The sequence below is a fragment of the Leiobunum rupestre genome, chromosome 6, assembly GCF_980474605.1.
Source record: "Leiobunum rupestre chromosome 6, qqLeiRupe1.1.hap1, whole genome shotgun sequence".
Classification (NCBI taxonomy): Eukaryota; Metazoa; Arthropoda; class Arachnida; order Opiliones; family Sclerosomatidae; genus Leiobunum; species Leiobunum rupestre.
The window spans coordinates 65,369,460-65,394,952 of NC_143389.1; the positions used below are offsets into that span (position 1 = coordinate 65,369,460).

Sequence of the window (25,493 nt, forward strand, 5' to 3'; positions counted from 1 at the left end):
TCTTTTTCTAATTTGTTGAGTTTCAAGGCCATCCCAGGAGAGCCCAGTGAAATTTCCGAACTAGTCCTTATTTCTGGCACCTCTCTTTAGGCCGCAGCGCCAAGGTCCATATATAGAGTACCTTGCACGTCCATTATCCATACCGTTTGTATTAAAACTTCTTAGCGAAAGGCAGAAGCTGTTTATTCTAGCGCCTATTGGCCAGACTACTCGCTTGTTCTCTTTTGTTATGGAATTTTCTAGAATAGCAAAGTAAAACTCAAATTTAGTCTAAAACGTAAACCAAGTCCAAAACAAAACTAAAAACCGGGAGGAAAGTTGAAGTAAGTAACTTTATGGATTTTTCTGTTTAGAATTTTTGAGTTAACTAAATTAATAATTATTGATTTAAAATTAATATAAATGCAATTTTTTATTTTGTAACAAAATATCTGCTCCTTCGCGTTTTACATATATTTAAAAACTTGAAATTTAAATTAAGTGTTTGCAAACTATGAAGTATATAGCATACGGCAAAAGTGAAGAACAGCCCCCCCCTCCTTTTTTTTTTTTTATTTTCTTAGATGAAAGCCCAGTGTGTAAGGAGTGCGAAGGTATTTTTTTTAGTAACCGCAAATGATAATTAGTTAAGTTAACACGTTTTGAAAACCGTCAATTTTAACGCATTTTCGACAATAGTTTAATGTGAGTTCTATACTTTTTCTCCCGAGATAGAGCAGGACACGTGAAAGCAAACTTTATGTTTGGTGTGTACTAAGGAATAATACTGAAAATGAAATTTGTAGTGGTAGTGTAGTCTATACTTAACAATGCAAAAAGTTTTAATCACAATTTATTGTTTAAAAAGATATGATCAATGTAAAATTGTTACTTGCCAGCAATTTTTACAACGAGATTTGTTTGTTTATTTGATGACGTAGGACTGATGAGGAGGACGATTCTTTAAATGTCTAGATTTTAATACGTTTTGGAGACCGTAGGACTGATGACGAAAAAGGAAAAGGCTGAAATGCAGAACAGTACTAACTTTTAAGGGTTGGGAATTTTTCTCGTATTTCAACGCATTTTAGGTTTTTTTAACCATACTATGACTTCTGTGTGATGGTGACTTATACAACGTCGAATGTACTCTAAGTATTGGCGCCTAACGGCGCCGCGCACTCACTTCGCTCGAGCGCTGGGGGCGCGCAGCGCCTCCCCAACCCCATACTAAAAAAAGCTATGGGCCAACTATAACGCAACCTAGAGGACAGCACCAAGCCTGACGCATCAAGTAACATAAACCCGAAAACAATAAACAAAACCAAAGTACCTATTGTTAAAAATAGCCCAAAGGACTTCGTTAACACGTGTGAAAAATCTACAATTTCAAAGCATTTGCGAGGGTAAGAAAAGTTCTTATCGACTGAATTTCAACTTGTGCAATTGAAAACAGACTATTGGCGCCACCCCAACCCCATTCTTGCTATCACGATGGGCCGCCTATAACGCGACCTAGAGGACATTACCTAGCCATAACGCATCAAGTATGGTCCAAATACGCGGAAAACTAAAATAGTTAATTGGTGTTCAATGCTTCACATTGGCCCAAATAATTAATTGATGTTCAACGCATCAAGTATTGTCCAAATACGCGGAAAAGTAAAATAGTTAATTGATGTTCAATTCTTCACATTGGCCCAAATCATTTTTTGATATTCAATTAGTATAGACCAAAATGAAAGTTTGTTTTCATGTGTCCTACTCTATCTCGGGGTAAAACAGCCAGTGAAATCTCCTGATAATACCAGTGAAAATTGAAAAATCCCATTCCCGATAACTTTTAATTTATATGTTTGCGGATAATAATTAATACACCATTAAATTCAGCGTAAAAAATGATACCAATAAATCGAATAAAAATCGAAATATAATAGGGGGGGCTATTCTTCACATTGGCCAAAATGGGCATGATAAGTTGATAAGCACTATATGTTTGTAGGTTACGATCAGGAAACTCATTTTGATAAATAACATTATATACAGTATCGCTTAGAACAAAGTTCGCCCAGGGAACTTTGTTCTAGGTTATACTGTATTTGGTTTAATATTTTACCATTATTTTCAAGTAAAACGAACAGTGATTTCAATTACTTTTTTTGACAAATATGCAAACTATTTGGCTATTTGAAAACCAAATACGTCGAATAATTTGATATTCGAAATACTATTTGGTATTTGATCAGTTAACTGGCCTAAATTTTTGCCCTAAAAATATTCGACCAAATTATTCGACGTTATAAATATTCGATTTGGTATTTGCCGTGCTTTGAAAAAAATATTTGATATTCGATCCCCAAAAAGTGGTATTTGCACACCTCTACTAAACTCTTGAAAATTCTTTCCCTAACGGGTCCCCTCCCCAGGTAGTCAAGCTATAGATTCCCCCACGAGTATTCTCCTTAAAAGAATCTATACACTCTTTTCCGCGCCTTTATTTTACCCCTCTTACTTGCCTCCTGCTCGTCGGCCATTGCCTCTGCCCTCAGCGGGGAGTCTAACATCCACTCTTTGGGTATCGGTAATGGAGGATGGGGCTGAAAGGGAGAAAACCAAACATGGACGCGCCCAGGAAAAATACCGCGAAAAAGAGTGCATGGTTTATAGGGGGAAAATCCCGGTTCATGGAATTCGACGAATGGGTTGGCTGCTATTGCGCGAGTGTCATAGTTGGCCGTGGAAAGTTGGAATACCATTTTAGAAGCGGGAATTTCATCACTCATGCTGCTTTCTAGATGTTTACGTTGTTGTGGTTTTTAATGCAGAAGTGTTTCAGGTGATGTAATTTTCAAATAATTTAACTTCATTAAACACGTATAAAGCAGTTTTGAAAGAGCTACTCAGCTACGTCCAGGCAGCCATAACAGCTATGATGTCGGGGAATAAATAGTTTAAAAAACTAATTAGAATAACAATGACAAATTGACAATAGTAGTACATTTAAAACAAGTACTATTATCCAAAATTGTCCAGTAACCCGCGTTAAATATGAGATAGGGCTCTTAGGCATTAGTAGAAAATTTAAAATAACATTGTTATGGGTACCATCAGAAATATATATAAATTTGAATTTTGGATGAGCCAGTCTAAAGGATATTGATTGACTTGTAAGAGACCATTTTAGTTTAGAGCAAGGTAGATAAAGACATTGAAAGGGAATGCTATGCTACATACACTACCTTGGACATCATAGAGCATTTTAATATCTTAGACATAATTATGAGGGTTCCAGATTTGACAAGTAAATTCCAAAACAGATCAAACGTAACATAATCTTGTGAGCATAGGTGAAGTATCTTGGTTTAAGCACCGTATTTTTTGTCTTAAATCTAAAATAACAACGATAGTAATCTAATGATGGCACTAAACCTTTCAAAAAGGTAAAAGAAAAGTACAAAGTTTAATGTGAAAATGCTTGATGATAAATATTTACAATTAGGGCCTACAACTATTTCAAAAGTCTCTCCCTATTTACTCCTTACAGTGCTATTATTTTCCGTCATTCAAGCATTACTACAGGGCCAAATTGATGTTTGAATTTTACTAATTTCCCTATCAATTATTATATAGCGCTACATGGAGGTCAACGTAAGAAGGTTTAGAGTAGCAAATTGTCTATAAGTGGAAATTGTAAAATATAACCCATATCTGTTGAAATGATAGTCCTTCTATAAATTGGACACCCAAGACTAGTCCAATGGTAGTGATGCTTGCATGGAAACTATCACCGCCTGAGATTATGAATTTTTTCACCCATCCAAATTGGATGGCATGCACAATGCATTTTGGATTTAAAGTTTTTTTCTTCATTAAGAAAATTTTGATATTAATATTTCTTTTATTCTTTCATATTGTCGGATTTCATTTATATAAAGGACCTTTTATTTTTGGCTATTAGATATCATCTTGAGAAGTATATTTAAAGCCTGAAAATGGTATCGGATGAAAGTGATATGGAAGTAGTTGATGAAGGGAGCACTTTGACTGATAAAACTGCTGTTACTGATGATGCCAGGGAATTTAGGGCTAAACGGCAGTCTTATAGAACTTTAATGAATGAAATTAAAGAAAATGGTTTGTTCAGTGTTGTTATTTTTATTGATATAGGTATTTAAATAAATTTTTTAGTGTTGGCTAATACTGATATCTAACAGATTATTACTGATATCTAACTGATTTTTATCAATACCGATATTTCCAATAAATTAGCAAAGCCAAAGGTAGTTGTACCTTCTTTTTGAGAGTATTGGAAAATATCTGTATCGGGTAAAATTGGTAATTTTACGGTTTCGGCCCATCACTACAATTTTTCATTTTTCATTTTCAATTGAAATTTGATAAATGGTAAATCTAGATTTCAGTTTCTAGAATTAATATTTTATCAGAATTCCATCCTCTAAAATTAAATTGCTCATATTTTTTGTATAAATTAGCCCAATTTCGTGATGGTTAAACAGAGTAAAAATTACAGTTCCAAAATTACCTAAAACAATTAGATAATTTAATTAAGAATCTGAATCTTTTTGAATCTCAGTTTGTCCCTTCATGTGTCATATGATTATCGCATATTAAAATTGCATGAAATATTTTAAATAGATTTAAAAATATCTTTGGAATCAAATCATTAATGCTAGTATTTTATTTGGTTTATAGAAAAGGAATCTTCTGCAGCAGCAGCTAATTTTGTGACTAGCAAATCTCAACTTGTGAAGATAAATGAATTATTCGATGGAGGTAGGTGGAAGTTTTTATGCATATGTACGCATGGTCATTCTGCGAAACTTTTTAAACCGCGTGTGAACTCCGCCGTGAGACAACATCACCTCACCTTACATTTCAGGCTCTAAGCGACTGGAACTCACTGCCTCCAGATATCCTCAACAGTCATTCAAAGGGTTCTTTTAGTGTTAAATTAATAGGTTGGGTCAATTTTTGTTTTTGTGTTACTTTTTTAGAGAGCGCCACCGAAGCTTCCATAGAGTACGAGCGATTGACGAGCAGCGCCTCTAGGGGCGAGCTCGCGCGTAACTTGGTTAAAAATAAACTACAATTCCCATTGACGCTAATGTAAATGTTGTGATGATTTAAAGTAAATTAACAAATCGTTTTTCCAAAAAATATTTGATTAACATTTTTCCATAATAAATGAATTTGAAAGAAACCAAAAAAAAAGCCTTTAAGGTATATTTCATAGTTTTATTTTCTAAATAGGCGGGATCAAAGTTCACGCGTATGTCTAGATATACATCTAGGGAGAGAGCGGTGATTCCCGGTGAATTTCAATACTTCTATCTTGTACAACCTAGAGTAATATTTTATAGAAACTATATGGCAATTAAAATTAAATTACTTAAATTAATTGTTATATCGTAGACTTTTTTAGTCACTGTTGTCTCTTGTATGCATTACCCTTGAACTACTGAGCTGTCTTCGTTAACTGTTTCCCTAATGTTAAATATACGTTTGCCTACCAAAAGAGCTTGACCTTTTCTATACGTAGATTCTCTTAAAATATTTTCTAAGACCATTTTACGACAAAAATCCCACGTATTTCGTTATTTGTTTTGTATTACAATTAGCGTTTGCCATCATTTAACGATAGTAATCTGGTTTTTCCGTTTAAAAATACGCGGTAGATTAAACTGAGGCTTAAGACTGGGCAAGATTCACCGCGTAAAAATTTTCATTGTGATCGAACCAATGGATGAAAAGTTATGAAACTAGCTTTTAATTCACCTTGAAACTAAAGTCATATTTATACTTATGACAAAATTATTTTTATTTTTTATTAATATCGTTCCAAATTACAACCTACTTTCTAAAATCTCATTTTGCTTTCTAATACGTGCGTTGACAAAGCCAACTTCACCTAGATGAGCAGCTGTTTGATCTACATGACGCGTTAAAAATATTATTTTTGAATGTTATAAAGCGATAAACAATTTTTCAAGACGATTTTATGTTACATTTAAGTTCATATGAACGGGGAAAATTGTCAGTGGAATATTTCTTATATCATTTGGTAGGTTAATTAACGTTTAATTATCGCCAACTTTACATTAATTTCAATGGGGAGGGGAAAAAACTTTTAACCAAGTTACGCGCGACTTCGCCACAAGAGGCGCTGCGTGTCATTTTCGTTTGAAGCCGACAAAGCCTATTGGCTTAGGCGTATTATTATGTACCTCCTTATGAAATCTATAACTATAAGTCTTTAAGTTTGTTCTTTTATCTATTTATATTTATTTATTTGTATGTCATGTTCCTAAAAACTCGAACGGTTAGCTCTAGAGCTTTGAAATTTTAACTCAATGTTAATCTATTTCAATTTTACTCATAATTCAATTTTACTTCACTCAACTTTGGACTTTCACCTCTTTGCTTCGCGTATCTATTTTCCGGAGCTATTTTTTTTTAAATGTCGCGTGGTTGCGCCGTTATTTGTTTTTAAACCTAAAAACTCTAACTTCGAAATTTTAACTAAAATGTTCAGGGCCTGATTTCCAACTAAACGCTCCTAATTCCAAATACCTGACATGGTTATTAATCTAATTCAATTTAATTTTTATTTTACTTGACTTTGGACTTTCGCCTCTTTTTCTTTCCCTTATCTATTGAAAGGCTGGTCTCCGCTTTCAATTTTTTTCTCGACTTCCACCCCTTTGCTTCCCTTATCTCCTCTCTTGAGTTCCTTTGCGCCCGTCCTGACCTTTAAACTTTTTTAACCGGTTAGTGTGAAATTCGTAGAAGGGGAGATTTAGTTGGGATTTTTAAGTAGTTAAGGACTTTTTGCTACAGCGTTTACCTTTCTTAGGTACAAATCAGATCTAATTAATTAAAACTAGACCCCAGGCGAAGCTGGGTATTAAAGCTAGTAAATATATAAATAAATATATCATAAGTGGATAAAAAACATGAGAAACTAATTCATTTAAGGATAGTTTGTCATGGAGTGATTGCGAAACAGGAAGTTTCCAAACAGAAAACTCGTCCTATTCCTACTCTTTCTCTTGCCAAAATAGTGGGTTAGTTCGATGGTGAGAAATACGAGCGTACACGTGTTTAGGTTTGGAATTCGAAAAAAAAACTATCTTCTGAAATATAATAGTTATTTTTATCTTCCGATTCAATAATTCATCATTATTTTCCAAAAGTAAGAGTTATTTACACTTTTGAAAGTATTTCAATTTTGAAAAGGCTGCCAGTGGACCGGTGGCGATTTTCCGGGCTTACTCGAAATACTAGGAGCAGTTCGCGGAGATTTGTCAGGCTATCGGTACATAATGGTTTATGATGTCATTGGCCAAACAAGACTACCATTAATAAATTTGCATTGGGTGAATAGGAAGTGTCATACTTACGTTTATTATCCACTTATGGTATATATCGTTGACATCTAACTATTCTTTTGCTGCTTGTTCTTCTTTTAAATAATTTAAATTGATGGTTATATTTTTGTCACAATTAAGAATTTTGAAGAACTTTTTCTGGATAGATATCACCTCATATATATTTCAAAAGTTTACCGAAAATAATTACCAAATTAATCAGTTAAAATTGTAATGGGAAAAATTTGCCTATAAATTAGTCGGGGATAAATCGAAAAATTAGTTTTTACCCCATTCCTTTGTGAACCTGTGCCTTCATTCAACCAAAGCCAAACGTCAACTGCCTCGTAATTAATTTTGACCTCTTCCTTTCTATTCTCCACCTGATGGCGCTTTTTTGATTTATCACTTTCTAGCGCCCCTATTGCGCTTATCGGGCCTTACAAAATGCCCCAAAGATATTTTTTTCCATTTTTATGTCAGTCTGATGGGTGATATAAATGGAGGCTCTCCTACTCATAGACACTGAAAACTTAACAATTAATACTGTGATGGGTTGGAAAAAAATTTAAAACCACAGATTTTTTGGTTTAAACCGGGTTTTATTTTTTTTTATACTGGTTTAAATTTAAATTAATTGTAATACTGCTTTGCCATTAACCAAAAATTTATTTTGAATAAAAAAGTACCGAAACTCTGCATATGCATTGAAATTAACACAATTTTATATTTTGAAAATATTGAGTTTGTTTTTTGTTAAATCCAAGGAATTAAAAAACTGCATAGTAATGAGCTATTTTTATAATTTGCATTGGAACATGTGTTGAGTATAATATTAATTTGTCTTTGATTAAAGAGATTAGGTTTGTTTATCAGATAAGATAAGGTAAGATTTGTTTTTTGAGTGGGTCATGTGACCTTATTTGGTGGAAGGGTTTTTTTGTTGTCTGGTCTGGCAGACATGTTCTGATTAGATTGTTTTTGGAATGGCGAGGTAACTAGTTTGAGATGATGCCTCTTAGCTTAGTTCGTTTATCTTAGTCTTCTGTAAATAATGAATATAACTTTTAACTTATTTATTAAACATGTTTTAACCTATACATGCCCTCGTTTTTGCCCCAACAAGTGGTAGCAGAGCGTGGTTTGAGCCCTGGGGGCCTATTCTTGTCTCGGTTACGACATAACGATTCCGCCTTATCACTTCGCCATACCGACATTCGAGATAACGACATTCGCTTGGAACCTTATTCTTGTCCCCCTGTCGCTATCAGAAATGTCGTAAAAACGAAAATACCGCCAGGCGAGTTGTGACGTCAACATCCGGTGACGTGCCCCTCTAAGCGTCCAATACGAATCGCACTTATTTATTTCTGTCGGCTGCTGTAATATTTTGCGTTTGTTTACGTTTTCGCAGTTGTCATTTTTGTTCTTCGTTGGTAGTTTTTTTTAAAATAACATTGAGTCGCGCCACAAAATTCTGCGGAAATCTAAAGGTTTTAATTTTAGAATACATGGAGGCTAATGAACGTTTCGTTAGCCGTAAGTTTGATGCAAACTGTACAAACGAGGCGTACAGTACACCGCGATGTGCATTAGTCTTGTCCAAAGGCTTAATGCTTGTGGTGGACCGTACTGGAGGTGAAGTAATTTTTTTGGAATAGAAATACTGTTACTTCTATTACTTATGCATAAATGTTCCAGAGTTTGGCTGACTGGAACTTCCCAAACTAGAACTAAGACAACTGAGGAAGGTCGAGCAAATGCTGGGCAGCTCTCGTTTATTGAGCGGCCTAGGGGGTACATTTGGCCACTACGAAGTACCAGAAGCTGGTTTTGGGGTAAGTATTCTTTCATGAATACATTTCATGCTAACATTTCTTGATTTTAACAACAGATAATTGAAGAAAATGGATGCGGCATTGGCTACTTTAGATCAAAGTCCCGCAGCTTCTTCAACAATGGCTCCTCCATATTCAGTCACTATCGCCCATTCTTCTCCCACTGGTTCCCATTCCCGCAGATCTCCAAGATTTAATCATAGTTTACCAGTAGCGTCTGTGAGTTCTAACAATGAATATAAAGCCCCAGGAATGGAAGGTGTAGCTCCGTCTAGTGGAACTTTTGCGCCTCTCGTTTTCAAAGAGACCTGGTTGCGGTAACCGTTTCCAGTTACTCTGATTTGCTTTGCCGGAAGTTTCTAGCTCGGCCAAAACACGCGGCCAATAATATCAATCCTTCCATTCCTGGGGCTTTATATTCTTTGGTTCCAATCACTCCCAACGTAAAAATGTAGAAAATCATTTTAAAAATATTTAAAATTTGGAAAAGATAATTTGGCTTAAACCGTTTAAAGGTCGCAACCAACAGAGGCAACAGGGCCATATGCGAGGGCTCAACAATTTCTTGAGAAAATAAATTCAAATCTTGATAAGCAAACTAAGATAATGGAAGATCAGTTGGAAACTTGGTGCCATATAGCTAGTTCTCAAAGGAGAATTTGTATTGTAAAAACTATTTGAGTTTCATATGCTTAGTTTTAAAACAAAGTAAGTGAAAAATTCAAATTTTTTATTTTGAAGAATCTTTTACAATTTCACTAATAAAGTTTTGAAAAGAAAAATATTTGTTTTTCTGTTATCTATACACCCTCATACTTACCTTTATATTGAGAAGTTAATATTCAAAACTTACCTTAGGAATGATCTCTAGAGTTCTTGGTTGCTAGGTAACTTTTTTCAAAGATATCTTGAAACAATTGATGCCTTGTATATGTGGGCATCATGAGTACGCCCAGGAAACTTGGCTTTGACATTCAAAATTACCAAATCACAATCGAAAACCTATAAAAACTATGTAAATTTTTGAATGTACATGTATATTATTTATATATATATAAATAAAGCTTACAAATTGCACTTTTAAGGAATGGTATCCTTTCCTGTTAATGTACAAATGTTCACGATAATTTGAATCTCGTGAATTTGGAGCAACATTTGCAATTGTCGTACAATCTATTGCAGCAATGGCCCCCGGGAAATCTGGTCTTCTCCATAAATCTATATGCATTGTTAAATTAATATTTATCTGCTATGAGAAGATTTGATAATTACCTCAACTTTGTGGCTTCCCTTTACTCAGTGGAAATTTTATCCATTTTGGCATTCAAATGCTATTTATTGCATCGGTTTCTTGATGCAGACAGCGACTGACCGTGGCCTGACTGACATCAAGAAACAAATCTTTGCCATTTAGCTGCTTTCTGGTAAGCACAAAATCGAACAGCCACTAACGCCTAATGAACCATATAATTATTAAAACGCTAATAATTACGAAATTTAATTCTTAAATTCATGGCTCACCTTTGAATCTACAGGGAGATCCGTAACTCTTACGTTAGACGCGTTTGACTCTAACGTCGCTTTTAGATGCTCACAAATCTCTATTACTAAATACTTATCTAGGTGAAATAAACTTCTAAACTAATTTTCCGAAAGTTCAAAAGCTTTTGTTCTATCTCTTAGAACTCTCTCCCACCCCAAACTCTTCGTTTCTTCCATTTCTGACAGACGCCAAAACTCAAAACATGCGAGCTGTAAAGCAGCCATTTTCAAAATACCGCGATTCGAAGCGAAAACTTACGTCATAACGACAAAGAAACGCGATTCCGACATCCCCAGCCCTGTCGTTATAATTCGCTGGCGATACGGCGATGTCGAAGTGAGTTTTGGAGACAAGAATACGGTTTTCGCCGGTCGATGTCGTTATGGCGATATTTTATCGATTCCGCCATAACGACATGCGTATCGCCAAGACAAGAATAGGCCCCCTGCCTCGACAATCATTAGCTCGATGGCCAGGCCTGTGACTATTAAAACAGGTACCTCCAAAAATAGAACTGTGATTGGTCCCACCTCGAAACACGGGCTGCGATCGTCTTTCTCTAGTCTTAGTCTGAACAGTTAGTGCATCTGATTTCATGTGAGATTCTTCCCTCTGTAGTTGCCGACTATATTCCGCTAGTAACGTCTTCTTAATATTCAACGGAGTGAACTGTGCATCATCATAATGATAAATTTGTTGAACCAAATTTTCATATTCCTTTGGTAATTTGTTAATTAACTGATACGAGATATCGCTTTCCTTAACTGTATCACCCGCTTCAACTAATTGTCGTTTAACATCGTATAATCGCCCTATGAAGGCAGGGATGGATTCTCCAGGTTGACAGCATATCGTATAAAATTCCGCCCGTAGAGATGCAATACGTGCCCTTGACTTCGGGAGGAAGGCATCTCGTAAAGCATCCCAAGCTTCACGTGGACTAGTTGTTTCTACAATCAGGCATCGAACTTCTTTACTGAGAGATAAGGCGATCATGGAATAGGCCTTGACCACTTTTGTTCTGAATTTCTTCTTATCATCTTCACTAACTCCTTCACCCTTCGGCATATGCTCAGAGCCATTAACAATTCCCCAGTATTCCTTTTCTTTTAATCGTTCTTGAATCTCCCAGCTCCAACTTTTATAATTATCAGTGGTTAATTGGGTAAATGCTCTTACGAAATTAGAAGCATCCGCCATACTGCAAGTCACGGGAGATGCATGTGGTCAAGGGAACACGTTGACGCAAAACGGGCCTCGGCGACTGAATAAGATACAAAGGCTGCGAAAATGCCTAACGTTCTGCTACCACTTGTACCGATTCCGGGTCAAGCATCAACACCCTCACAAGTTCAATCATCAGTCGCTGTTTCACAAAGCTCAGTTACTTCACAATCACCGATTGGGGGAACTCTGGTTCCGAACTTACCAGCGGGTTGGCGGCGAGATGTTGTTACAAGGAAAAGTGGAGCATCGAAGGGGACAGTTGATATCTATTATTACAATCCAGATAGTGACAAGTTTCGATCAAAGGTAGAAGTTCAGAAGTATCTTACCGACAATAATTTGAATCATGCTATCGACGCTTGGGATTTTTCAAGGAAGAATCAAATCGCATCACTTTTCTCATCTATAACCGATGAAGATATTTCTGAAGTTTATGAGAATTACTGCACAGAGTTGGTAATTCCAAAGACATATCAGCAAGCCATGACATCTCCTCAAACTGAAGAATGGCGATTAGCCATGGACGCCGAGATGAACACCTTGAGCGAACGTAAAGTTGCAGAGGTCATCGAGAAGCCAGATAACAAGAACATTTTAGGTTGTAGATGGGTTTACACAATAAAGAAAAATCATGAAGGCAAGATACTACGCTACAAAGCTAGAATAGTGGCTCAAGGGTTCAGTCAGGAAGAAGGCGTTGATTACGATTCGACGTTCTCACCTGTAGTCAATTTTACTCTAATAAGGTTCTTTATTTCGTTATTTGTCATGATTTTTGGATGGGTCCATTGCCATATGGATGTAAAAAACGCATATCTATATGGAAAATTAGATAGAGAGATTTTCATGAAGCAAATACCTGGGTATGAAGTCGCAAGCACTAGTACTTATTGTCTGAAATTAATAAAGTCACTCTACGGTCTTCAGCAGAGTGGCCGCTATTGGTTCGAAGAGTTGGACAAAACTTTCAATGAGCTAGGATTCAGAAAGTTTCTGGGCACGAATTGCGTTTACTATATACCGTATCAAGCAATTGTTTTAGTATACGTGGATGATTTAGTGGTATTAGCCAAAACAGATGATATCATCCAAGAGATTTACAAGTTACTGTCGGTAAAGTACGATTTGAAATTGCTGGGACCCATTCGGAAACTGCTCGGAGTTTGTTTTGAGACATTAAAAGATGGTTCACTCAAGTTACATCAATCAGAGTATATAGAGACGATTGCCAAGAAATTTAACATCATTAATGAGGATCGAGTCAGTATGCCCATGAGCACTGGGATTATTCTAACTCGTCAAGATTGCCCTACTACTGAAGATGACAAGAAGCAGATGTCCCGTTTTCCATTTAAATCTTTAATTGGATGCCTATTATTTGTGGCACAGAGGACAAGGCCAGACATCCTGTATACGGTAATCGCCTTGTCTCAGTTCAGCAGTAACCCTGGCCTAGTACATTGGCAGCGTCTATGTCAACTGGCAAGGTACTTGATGACTACATCCAGTCATGGTCTCGTCTACGAGAAGCAGCATATTCCGGTCCTACGTATCTTCAGCGACAGTGACTGGGCGGCAGATCGAGATACTCGCAAAATCAAATTGTGGCTATGTGGCCTTCATGGGGTCGGCACCCTTCTCATGGAGATCCGTTAAGCAGAAGTCAGTTGCTTTATCTACGATGGAGGCCGAGTACGTTGCGTTGTCAGAGTCCGTTAAAGAACTTGTGGTTGTCACCAATAATTAAAGAACTCAAACTGTTTGACGTGAATTTAAGTAAGCCCACAATATTTTGTGATAATGAATCTGCGATATGTTTTGCTAAAAACTCGATCGAAACTCAGAAATCTAAACATATAGACATTCGGTATCATTTCGTTCGTGATGAATTTAATGGCGGTTTATTTGATTTAAAATTTGTTCAGTCTAAATCTAATATAGCAGACATTTTTACTAAAAATCTTAATAAGAGTAATTTTCTAAATTGTTTAACTTTGTTGAATTTGAAATAGATAATTTTGTTTATGTTCTTTGGAATAATTTTTAGATATGCCAAAGAAGGGGAAGTGTTGAGTATAATATTAATTTGTCTTTGATTAAAGAGATTAGGTTTGTTTATCAGATAAGATAAGATAAGATTTGTTTTTTGAGTGGTCCATGTGACCTTATTTGGTGGAAAGGTTTTTTTGTTGTCTGGTCTGGCAGACATGTTCTGATTAGATTGTTATTGGAATGGCGAGGTAACTAGTTTGAGATGATGCCTCTTAGCTTAGTTCGTTTATCTTAGTCTTCTGTAAATAATGAATATAACTTTTAACTTATTTATTAAACATGTTTTAACTTCTACATGGCCTCGTTTTTGCCCCAACAACATGCCTAAGACCATTTTTATAGACTATGTAGGAGGTATAAACACTAGCGTTCCCACACTAACTATTGCTTTAAAACCTTTGCGAATTTTTATGGAAATAAGAGAACTTGCAAACTCAAGGAAAAAGGAGTGGTTCCAAAGTCTTAATCCAGTCCCTGAGAGCTCGGATTGAACCTGTGCTCCTCTTGTTGCGAGGTGAAAAAGTGCTCACCACTCCGCCTTATGGTTTTTATTTAAACCAGCCAAGCCTGTCTGCTTGCTTGAAACCGATTGCTGTGGTGACAATAGCATTGAATATTTTTTCAACTTTTGAGAAGAATATTTAATTCTAGAAAAGCTTGATTATCACTCTCTGGTATGGAAAGTGTGCTATTCCTATTTGATCTATGCCAAGCTAATGTATGTCTATTAACTTTTGTTTCTTTATTTTTAGTTACAAGGATCAATGAAATGGTTTACGACTCCGCCGCTGTCGATCTTTTCACCAATAGAGAATATATGAATGTTGAAAAACTTCAAACAAATCTTACCCATTTTGACACATTGGAATTTTGTGAGAAAATGGTAACGTTATACAAACAACTTTTTCCCTTTTTTAAAGATTTAGTCCATGAGACAGCTAAGTTGCTGCTATCAAATGCTATGATACATTGATAATATTTTTGAGGCGTGTTGCTTTCTGACCAAAAACAGGATTGAAATCTGAAAATGTACTTTAAATAGGGTTTCATTGATCATGTCCATTTCTGTAAACTTAGAACTTAAACTATTGCAACAATGGATGTGTAGTAGTTTGTTTATTACAGCATTTGGAGCAGCTTAGAAGTTATTTTGGTTTAAAATTAAGAACGATTGACCAACATGTGAAATTATATTAGGACCTTTTTGTATTTAGCTTTAAATGAATAAAGAATATTTTGTTCAATTAATTTGATTTTTTGATAGGTTCTTAATGTTGCAAAAGTTCTAATTAAGGAATATTTATTTTGTGATATTTTTGAATGTTAGTGGTTTAATTGAATTTTTTTCTTTTCAAGTTAACCTTCATGGATGTTAATAGAATAGTTGAAGATGATGCGCAAGAAGGAAGAGGCGTAGGTGTTTCTTTTGAATCCTGGTATCAACTGGGATGCGATTGCAGTTTTTATAAGAAATCACCGCCATTTTACTTCATGTAAGCAGTTTGTTTATTCCGAAATGGATTTTTTTTTAAATCTTGGTTTTACTTTTTTTTAAAATAAAATTGCGAAAATAAACTTAAAAGTGCCACAGATACAGATAGTCAATATTATTCCTTCTAAGCCATAGTTCAAATGAAGAGGTCCGATACTTAGATTACTCTTATTTTGAGGTACAAGTATTAATGGTTGACTGTTCAATTTTTCTAAAAAAAATTCTAGGAAACTTTGATCAAAGAAAATACCTCTGTTTTTAAAATACAATTCCTTATAGGTTTTCCTAATTCCACTACAATAATGTTTTGCGTAAGCAGCTGGGTGGGTACCAATGCAAGCGAGAAAATTAATTTGAAAATACATTCTACTTCATAGTAGTTTTTAACTTTTAATAATTTATCTTAAATCTGAAATAAGAATAAAGCTTGTATTCTATTATTTTTATTATTACTGTTAAGGTATGGCTCATATGCTGTTGAAAAAGTTGAAGTGAAAAAACGAGTAATTAAACCGAGAGAAGCCAGAGATACAAAGAATCCTCATACAAAGCCAGTGGAAGTAAGTATATTTGTTTTATTTCCTCAGTGTTTGCAGATTTCTTGTTTTTTCCTTATCTTTGAAACCAGGAAAGACTAGCAAGTTTGTTTTGTTTATTAAATTAAAAATCCACATTCATGTATTTTTAAAAGTATTATCACATTTTAGCGTGAAGTTCTTTGTTCTTTATAGTTTTATATTCTGTTTTAAACAATTGAAAAGATCCTTGTGGGATTAGCTATATGTCTAGCACTTTCGCCTTGCTGCACGAGGAGCCGGGCGGGATCAATCCCATCTTGTGGGCACTGGGAGGAAACTGAACAACTCCTTCATTGAGTTTACCAGTTCTCTCCACACTGATTAAAGAGGTTCCCCCCCCCCCCTCAGTTCTTCGGTTTCCCCTTCCATAAAAACTTGAGGTTAACGGTAATAGTTAGTATTGGGAGCTGTTGGGTCGCGTGGCATGAAGGGTTTTCCACCACCCTCCTACGCATTGTAACATAGCCACCTGATTTAATGGCTTTAAAAGTCGCTCGATGACTCTTACGCTGTCTTTCTTATATAACTGGTTTTATTCGTTGGTTTGCCATGTCTAAAAGAAAATCCGGTTTTAGGTGGATAAGCTTCAAGCTAAAGATCAAACAACCGAGGAAGTACAAAATGTTTTAGCTCTACTTAATGAGCTTTATGAAGAAAATGATAGTAAGCAAATTATATTTTTATCATTATGATCATATATTATACAAGGTCTCAACTAAAAATGATCCAGAGCTTAATTGAATAGCTATTTGTCCTAGGAAAGACTCGGTTTCAATTAGAAATGTGTGCACCATCCCATTTTATGTACAAGTGACTTAACCAATGTAAATTGGCCAACAGGAAGCCAACAAAATAAACAACAATAACAAGGTCATAAATAAAAATGTATAAAAGATCATGCTTAGGTGTTAATTTAGATAGTACTTGTATTACGGCATCATCATTTTCAGGACAAATTAACTCTGGTATGATATCTTAGGCTATTAAAATTCAGTTGACCTTGAACCAAGTCTTCAAAATATCTCAAACCATAAGGCTTGGAAGGTCGGTTCCATTTCAAAAAGTGTGCGCCATCACTTTTTAGATCCCTATTGACTTCCACCGACCTAATTTGAGCTTAATTTAAATAAATTTTTATATTGATAATTAGTCATTTAGTATTTTTATTTATCACCTTCTTGTTTTTGTGTTTATATTCTTGGCTTGCTATAGGCGAATTTACATCGGCTCAAAGCCACTTTGACATAAAAAGTGATGGCCCACGCCTTTCTAATTGGAAAATATTCTCTAAGCCCAATGGTTCTCAAGATAAATTTTGAATGGCCTTGAGGATATGGTTCAAGGTCATTGAGTTTTGTATCATTTAAAGACCCGTGAGTGAGCTATACAATCTAAAAATATCAAATTCCCAGGAAAAATAGCTTTTCATTTATCTGGATCATGTTTTAGTGGACCTCTTGTGTATGAAATTATATGGGCAAAATTGCACTACAGCGGCTTCATGTAATTTTTTTTTTTTTTTGGTGGAGAATGTAGCACTTGACGCGTAGATTACGAAACTATTTTTTTGGGCCGCAAATGATAATTAAATTAATTAACTTAATTTTAAAAATTTAGTAATCTTAGGGAATTACCGTGTTTTTGTATTTTTTTGTGGCGGAGAATGTAGCACTTGACGCGTAGATTACTAAACCAATTTTTTTGCGGACGCAAATGATAATTTTTTAATCAACTAACTTTTAAAAAAGGCGTCATTTTAGGAGGTTAGTAACGTTTTTCTAATACTAAACTCCCCGTATTGGCGCCTGACACACTTTGAGACTCCCCGTATTGGCGCCGCGCACTCACTTCGCTCAAGCGCTGGGGGCGCGCAGCGCCTCCCCAACCCCATACTAAAAAAAGCGATGGGCCATCTATAACGCGACCTACAGGACAGTACCAAGCCTTACGCATCAAGTATATACTTTTAATCTCAACCAGAAAAAAAGTGGCCCAAAAATAGCAAACACCTAGAAAATGAACAAAAACTGTAATAGATTTGATAAAGTATGGGCATATCACTTTGTATCCCAAAAATACAAAACACCGAGAAAATGAACAAAAACTGTAATTGATTTTATAAAAAAAGGGAATATCACGGAATTCATTAGGACACCGAAACTGTGGTGTCGGCGAACACACGATGGAAATAAGTACAATGAAACACGTGAAAATGCCCATAAATTAGAAATTTAAAATTACATTAAAAAATTAAATAATCATTTGCGGCCAAAATAAAAATTATCCTCGGCATCTACGTGGCAAGGTCTATCAGACGCAACCAAAATTAATATAAAATTCAATGAAAATGAGAAATTTTTAAAATTAAAAAAATTAAGTTAAACAATTAAATTAAACAATTAAATAATCATTTGCGGCCAAAATAAAAAATACCTTCGTCATCTACGTGACAAGGTCTATCAGGCGCAACCAAAATTAATATAAAATTCGATGAGGCCGCTGTAGTGCACTTCACCCATTATGGGTACTGACTGACAATTGTAAGAGTAATCATGGCAAATTTTTATTTCTGCTTCAGATTCTCCAATTTCATACTTCAGTTTTTGCATTGATCCAGCATCCTTTTCTACAACTGTGGAAAATATGTTTTATATTGCATTTTTAATAAAGGTAAGCTGAAATGTTGTAACTAATTTATCATTTTCTATTTTGCCCATCTTGACCCAAGGAATTAATTTATTTCATAACTTTTTTTTACATTTTAATTATTTGCTAAAGGGCTAATGAAAAATATTTTTGTATATTGCATTACATTAGGTGGTTTCTTTTCCCTTGTTCCGAGACTTTGGAGTATAGTAAGAAGACTAACGCTATGACATCATTTTACTCTGGTTCTGTGGTGGCAAATAGTTTGAGTTTTTCCAAAATGACTGCCTGTCTCCTTTTTAGCAGATAAATTCTAGCTAGCAGATGGCAAAGTCCAATTTTCTCCTTGACACCTCCTTTTCAGAAGGACTAAAAAGAGTATACCCTAATACTCCGGAACAAGCGAATAGTTTATGGGGCGGAGTAATTATCATCCCCGGAACAGGCGAATAAAATATTTTATGGTTAAAAAATTAACTTTTAGTCCGAGAACAGGCGAAAAGAAACCACCTATTGTGTTATATCTGTCCAATGTATAGATGGATTTTAAAGTAAATAATAATTGTTTTTTGTTCAGGACCATGCAGCATCCATATTTTTAGATGAAAAGAATCTTCCAGTCATAGGTATGTAAAATAATACATGGCACAGTTAGAAGTCTAAAAATTAAGTTTTAAGTTGGAAGAGGTGGAGAAGTGGCTAGCATGTTTTGCCTCACAGGAAGGGAAGCTGGGTTCAATCCCAGCTTGTGGCACTGGGTAAAAAGTCGAAAAAACTCCTTTTGCACATTCTCCAACCAATGGTTAAAAGGCACTGCTCGATTTAACGAGGTCCCAAATTAATGGGCAAAAGGGTGGAGGCCAAGTCCTTAAGAGTCCCGGCCTTAATATTACAAGGAGGCTGAAGCCCTGTAGTTAAGTATACTTACAAGGAGACATCCCGAGGTGTTTCTCCCCGATTTTTTCCAACTCTGGGTTTAAGTAGACCTTTGTGTTCCTTGAAAGCTTCCAAAGGGAAAAGTTTCAATGACCAAAACGTTTTTCACAACTAAGTTTAAACTTTCTCTACCTCGATATGTCTCCTTGTCAGTATAATGCAAAATCCAGCACTGGTTAGTGGTTAAAGGGTTTTTCACCAAGTTTTTCAGTTTCCCTTTCCATTAAAATTTGCTGACTTTAATGGTAATTCTGTAGGGAGCTGTTGGCTTACGTGGAATGAAGGGCTTACATTCCTACTCCTAAAATAACCTCCTCTTTAATTTCACAAGTTAAAATTACTTTTATTTTCATCACTTAAAACTTCATAGAGCTTTTTTAAAACGTAATTTAATCAGCTGAGGAAAGTAAGTTGCCTGAAAGCTTCTGCGCATTGTCAATAAATGTTTTAAAAAATTCTCCATAAAGTAAGTCTTTTTCAAAAGTTTTAATTGGTTTAAATATACCATGAAACAAAATTTTAAAATTTATAAGAAATTTCATTTTGTCACTAAACTTTAAGGATGTAACTATACTGTGTATAAAAAAAGCATATTGTGAGGCAACAATTTAGTAAAAAGTTGTGAAAATAGTTTTAACTTTTGTTAAATGAAAAATATTAATTAAACGCATTTTCAGTTTTTTTACGTAGTTTTTTTATATACCAATTGTTTATGATATATTTTTTTTAGCTCCTATAACTCGTGCTGATAATACCAAAAAAGAGACTAAGCAAATTGTGATATCTTTCGATATAAATGAATATCAGGTATGAATTCTTTAAATTTCAATGCATAGCACATATATCAAAATCTTTGGTTTGCATTATTTTGTTGATAAACAAATGTACAGTCCCTGACAAAAGTTTCTGGACACTTTGTGTTTCAAATGTTTCTAAAACCGTTCACAGTAGAAAGTCGGCAAAATTGCACTACAGCGGCCTCATGTAATTTCGTGTTTTTTTTTGGTGTAGAATGTAGCACTTGACGCGTAGATTACGAAACTAATTTTTTTTGGGGCCGCAAATGATAATTAAATTAATTAACTTAATGTTAAAAATGTACTAATTTTAGGGAATTACCGTGTTTTTGTATTTTTGGGGGGCGGAGAATGTAGCACTTGACGCGTAGATTACGAAACTAATTTTTTTTGGGCCGCAAATGATAATTAAATTAATTAACTTAATGTTAAAAATGTGCTAATTTTAGGGAATTACCGTGTTTTTGTATTTGTGGGTGGCGGAGAATGTAGCACTTGACGCGTAGATTACGTAACTAATTTTTTTTGGGCCGCAAATGATAATTAAATTAATTAACTTAATGTTAAAAATGTACAAATTTTAGGGAATTACCGTGTTTTTGTATTTGTGGGTGGCGGAGAATGTAGCACTTGACGCGTAGATTACGAAACTAATTTTTTTTGGGCCGCAAATGATAATTAAATTAATTAACTTAATGTTAAAAATGTACTAATTTTAGGGAATTACCGTGTTTTTGTATTTGTGGGTGGCGGAGAATGTAGCACTTGACGCGTAGATTACGAAACTAATTTTTTGGGCCGCAAATGATAGTTAAATTAATTAACTTAATGTTAAAAATGTACTAATTTTAGGGAATTACCGTGGTTTTGTATTTTTGGGTGGCGGAGAATGTAGCACTTGACGTGTGACGCGCAGATTACGAAACAATTTTTTTGGGCCGCAAATGATAATTAAATTAATTAACTTAATGTTAAAAATGTACTAATTGTAGGAAATTACCGTGTTTTTGTATTTTTGGGTGGCGGAGAATGTAGCACTTGACGCGTTGATTACGAAACTTTTGTTTTTGGGTCGAAAATGATAATTAAATTAATTAACTTAATGTTAAAAAGTTAGTAGAGTGGAAACCTAAACAAACAGTAACAAGCCGTGGTGTAGGCGACAACCCGACGAAGATAATTACTTCCAAAACACGTAAAAGACGTTACTAAACTCCCCGTATTGGCGCCTGACGGCGCCGCGCACTCGCTTCGCTCAAGCGCTGGGGGCGCGCAGCGCCTCCCCAACCCCATACTAAAAAAAGCGATGGGCCATCTATAACGCGACCTAGAGGACAGTACCAAGCCTTACGCATCAAGTATATACTTTTAATCTCAACCAGAAACAAAGTGGCCCAATAATAGAAAACACCGAGAAAATGAACAAAAACTGTAAAAGATTTGATAAAGTACGGGAATATCACTGTGGCCCAAAAATACAAAACACCGAGAAAATGAACAAAAACTGTAACTGATTTTATACAAAAAGGGAATATCACGTGGAATTCATTAGGACACCGAAACTGTGTTGCCGGCGAACACACGACGGAAATAAGTACAACAAAACACGTGCAAATACCCAAAAATTAGAAATTTAAAATTACATTAAAAAATTAAATAATCATTTGCGGCCAAAATAAAAATTACCCTCGGCATCTACGTGACAAGGTCTATCAGGCGCAACCAAAATTAATATAAAATTCAATGAAAATGAGAAATTTTTAAAATTAAAAAAATTAAGTTAAACCATTAAATAATCATTTGCGGCCAAAATAAAAAATACCCTCGACATCTACGTGACAATGTCTATCAGGCGCAACCAAAATTAATATAAAATTCAATGAAAATGAGAAATTTTTAAAATTAAAAAAATTAAGTTAAACAATTAAATAATCATTTGCGGCCAAAATAAAAAATACCCTCGACATCTACGTGACAAGGTCTATCAGGCGTAACTAAAATTAATATCAAATTCGATGAGGCCGCTGTACTACACTTCACCCAGAAAGTCCAATGATACCTTTTTGGAAAGTTTAAAAAAACGGAGAAACTTTCTGCTATTTAAAATTTTTAAATATTGAATAAATATTCGACTGAGGCCTAATAAACCGAAACATCGCCTTTTCAACCAATAGAAATTCGTGACACTCTTGCACGTGACAAACACCGATCGACGCACGGAATTGTTTCCTTTCCAAAACTGGATCCGGTTTCAAAATCGGACTAGTACTGGTTCCGATAATATTGAGGAAAAACCAAAACTAAAAATTGAGCTTATTAAGCCTAATTGAAAATTCTTTAAAATTTAAGTCAGTTTTAGTTGGCAGCGAGGAATTGGCTGACGCCATGGTATACGACTATTTTGAGTTGTTCACAGTGTTTTATGATATTCCTTCGTAGTTTTCTCGGTAATTTAGGATCTTAAAACACTGACAAAGCTATAAGATATGATATTAACAAGTTATTTATAAACAAAGGATAGAAAGGATTTCCTTTTTAAAGATCTTAGATATGTTCATCCTTAAGTGCCAAAATAATTTATGTTTTTATGGTACACATGTCAATGAAAAGGTGCATAATGTGTGGGATAAAAGACAGAAGCCATCCTTTGGGAGTGATGTTCATTCTCTTTACATAAATTTTATAAAATAATTGACATTAATTTTAATGCAGAACATTAAAATAGAAGTTTCTGTTGCTCTTTTGATTAACATAATGTAATGGATATAAGTTATTGCTACATTTTTTATCCCATGAAATCAAATTATTTTTTTACATTCCAATTTAAAACTGTACAAAATTGGTGAAATAGATAATTATGTTGCGATTACTATTATAATTACTTTGCTTAAACAGTGAATCTTGTTTGTGTTTTTCATGGAATGACGAATAATTTGATTTTCTCAAAACTTTAAATATATTCATTACCCTTATATTTTTACTACTACATAACTTTTACTAAAATTCCAGGAATTGATCAAATGCCTTGGAATAAGAGAAGCAGTTATAAAAAGACGCTGTAACTAATGTCAACTGTGAAGCTTTTAAGAATTTTGTTTTAATGTGTAAAAATAAATTTTACATTTTTTTAAAATAAATATAAGTTTGGAATTTGCACGGTTAGCATAAAGATAATAATGTATAGATGGCACCCATTATACTCATTTTCATCCTAGCCTGTAAATATTTTATACCTCAACAAGTGGTTAGATTTGGTTAATTAAAGTAAGATGTTAAGTGATTTAAAATAAAAGTTTAATATACATGACTGTCGCTGGAGACTGGCCTCTAAAAAGTGCCTTCTCCAATTTTCCTTACCCCCTACATCCTCTAGCCAGGCTTAGGCAGTTAGCGCCATCTAGTGATAAGTTACATAAATTCCTTTAAACAATATTAACTATTATAACATCTTTCCTTTCCAATCATCTATTAGAAAGGGTGTTTTTTGAAGTTGTCAAATTTTTCTCTGGCTTCTTCTTTTCTGTGAAGAAATCTAAAGCTGTTCGGAACCGTAATGGAAGAGTGCTTATATATCCACTACGAGTAGTAATATGGCCTGAGACATTAGAATTGGTCGGGTGTTATGACTGAAACGCAGGTATATTCAAAGGTCTGACAGTAGGTGTAGAGGTTATGTTTATAAAATAATTGTGAGAAGCAGCGTGGGAAACTCCAGGAGATGCCATCAGTGACTCAGCATTAGGGCGATGTACACAAGGAGAATTGCCCACTATATTAGTCCCTGGGGTCAAGGATTATGAATAGTTAGTGGGCATAGATGTATAGCAAAATGCAAATTTGGTGAAATATCAAGGTGAGGGTAGATATCAAAATGATGTGACAATGGTAGTTGTTGGTCATGTGTTGGTACGTACTATGTACCACAGTTGATGGGCTTTGGCTGCGTAATTTTAGTCTGGGCCATTGAGTCTGATTCTGACATGCTCGTAGCAGTAATAGGGTTGAATAGAGGAACATACGGTGTATCCCTTACCAAAAAATAAGTTGGCTAAAAACCACTTAGGACAACTTGTTTTTCAACTTGGTTTTAATTTTGTATTTGGGACAAATGCCTACTTAAAAATAACTTAAATCCTCTTTATTAATCAACTTATTTCCAACTAAACCGGAATCAACATTTACACTTAACTACTTAAAAGCAACTTAAATCCTACTAGGGAAACATCTAAAAACCAACTTAAAAATATTATGTAATTTCCTGACTACTAAAAACCAACTAATTATAAACTTAGCAAGAGCAGTATTTTCCTACCAACTGAATAACAACTTATTACCCCTTTAATAGTAACTTGAAATATGCTGACAACTTGAGCCTACTTAATACCAACTCAATATCAACTAATAATGTGTATACAAACTGAAATCCAACTTATTTTTTGGTAAGGGTAGCCATATTGTTAGAAGGCCAAATGGCTAGGCCTAACTCCCAAGGGCACTGGTGGTGGCGCCAGTGTGGGGTTAGTATAAAAGGAGATAAGCAGAGGCAGGGCAGAACATAAAAAGCAGTGGTTAGAAGAAGTCAGGAGTTAGTAGGGGGGTGGTTAACTCCCAGCTAGTTATAGTATCCCCCCCCCCCCCCGTGGCCGCAAGAGGGGATAATGGGGAGATGAGGTGATGTGAGTTATACCCCATTGTTCTAAAAAGTGCTCGAAACCTGCAGAATTAAAGGGAGGGGCATTGTCAGAGATATGACGAGCAAAATGAGGCTTTAAAAATGTGGTAAAAATATATTAACCTTATAGATAACTTAATTCAATAGCAGTCAGTTTTGGTTTTATCTGGACTCTACTTCTCCCCTAACTCTTGAAATGTGTTTTCTCTAATAAATTCATTAACTTTAATTATTTTTTCAAAGTACAACATTATTTTTTTACCATAAATACTTTGATCTGCTAAATTAATTTTAAAAATGGTCATTAAAAGCTTAAAATATCCCAAAAAAATTAACACAGTTCAG

General features: G+C 34.9%; 1 protein-coding gene and 1 long non-coding RNA gene across 5 annotated transcripts; both read left to right on the forward strand.

Moving 5' to 3' along the window:
* Nucleotides 1-973: 973 nt before the first annotated feature.
* Nse4 (SMC5-SMC6 complex kleisin component Non-SMC element 1) lies at nt 974-23,581 on the forward strand. Of its 4 annotated transcripts, none has more exons than XM_090177915.1 (11): nt 974-1,035; nt 3,938-4,113; nt 4,693-4,773; nt 14,780-14,910; nt 15,384-15,520; nt 15,980-16,079; nt 16,673-16,760; nt 18,676-18,767; nt 19,321-19,369; nt 20,410-20,486; nt 23,486-23,581. In XM_090177915.1, exons 2-11 carry the CDS (start codon nt 3,972-3,974, stop codon nt 23,540-23,542), a joined length of 954 nt encoding a protein of 317 aa, XP_090034041.1. In that variant the 5' UTR covers nt 974-1,035; nt 3,938-3,971; the 3' UTR covers nt 23,543-23,581. The 4 variants fall into 4 exon arrangements, with proteins under 4 accessions (XP_090034041.1, XP_090034038.1, XP_090034039.1 ...); XM_090177912.1 differs by lacking the exon at nt 974-1,035 and adding an exon at nt 2,633-2,815; XM_090177913.1 differs by lacking the exon at nt 974-1,035 and adding an exon at nt 2,880-3,316.
* Nucleotides 8,396-9,853, forward strand: LOC149943186 (uncharacterized). Its single transcript, XR_016481301.1, has 3 exons — nt 8,396-9,005; nt 9,069-9,205; nt 9,262-9,853. It is a non-coding gene; the product is annotated as an uncharacterized LOC149943186 (long non-coding RNA).
* Nucleotides 23,582-25,493: the final 1,912 nt, after the last annotated feature.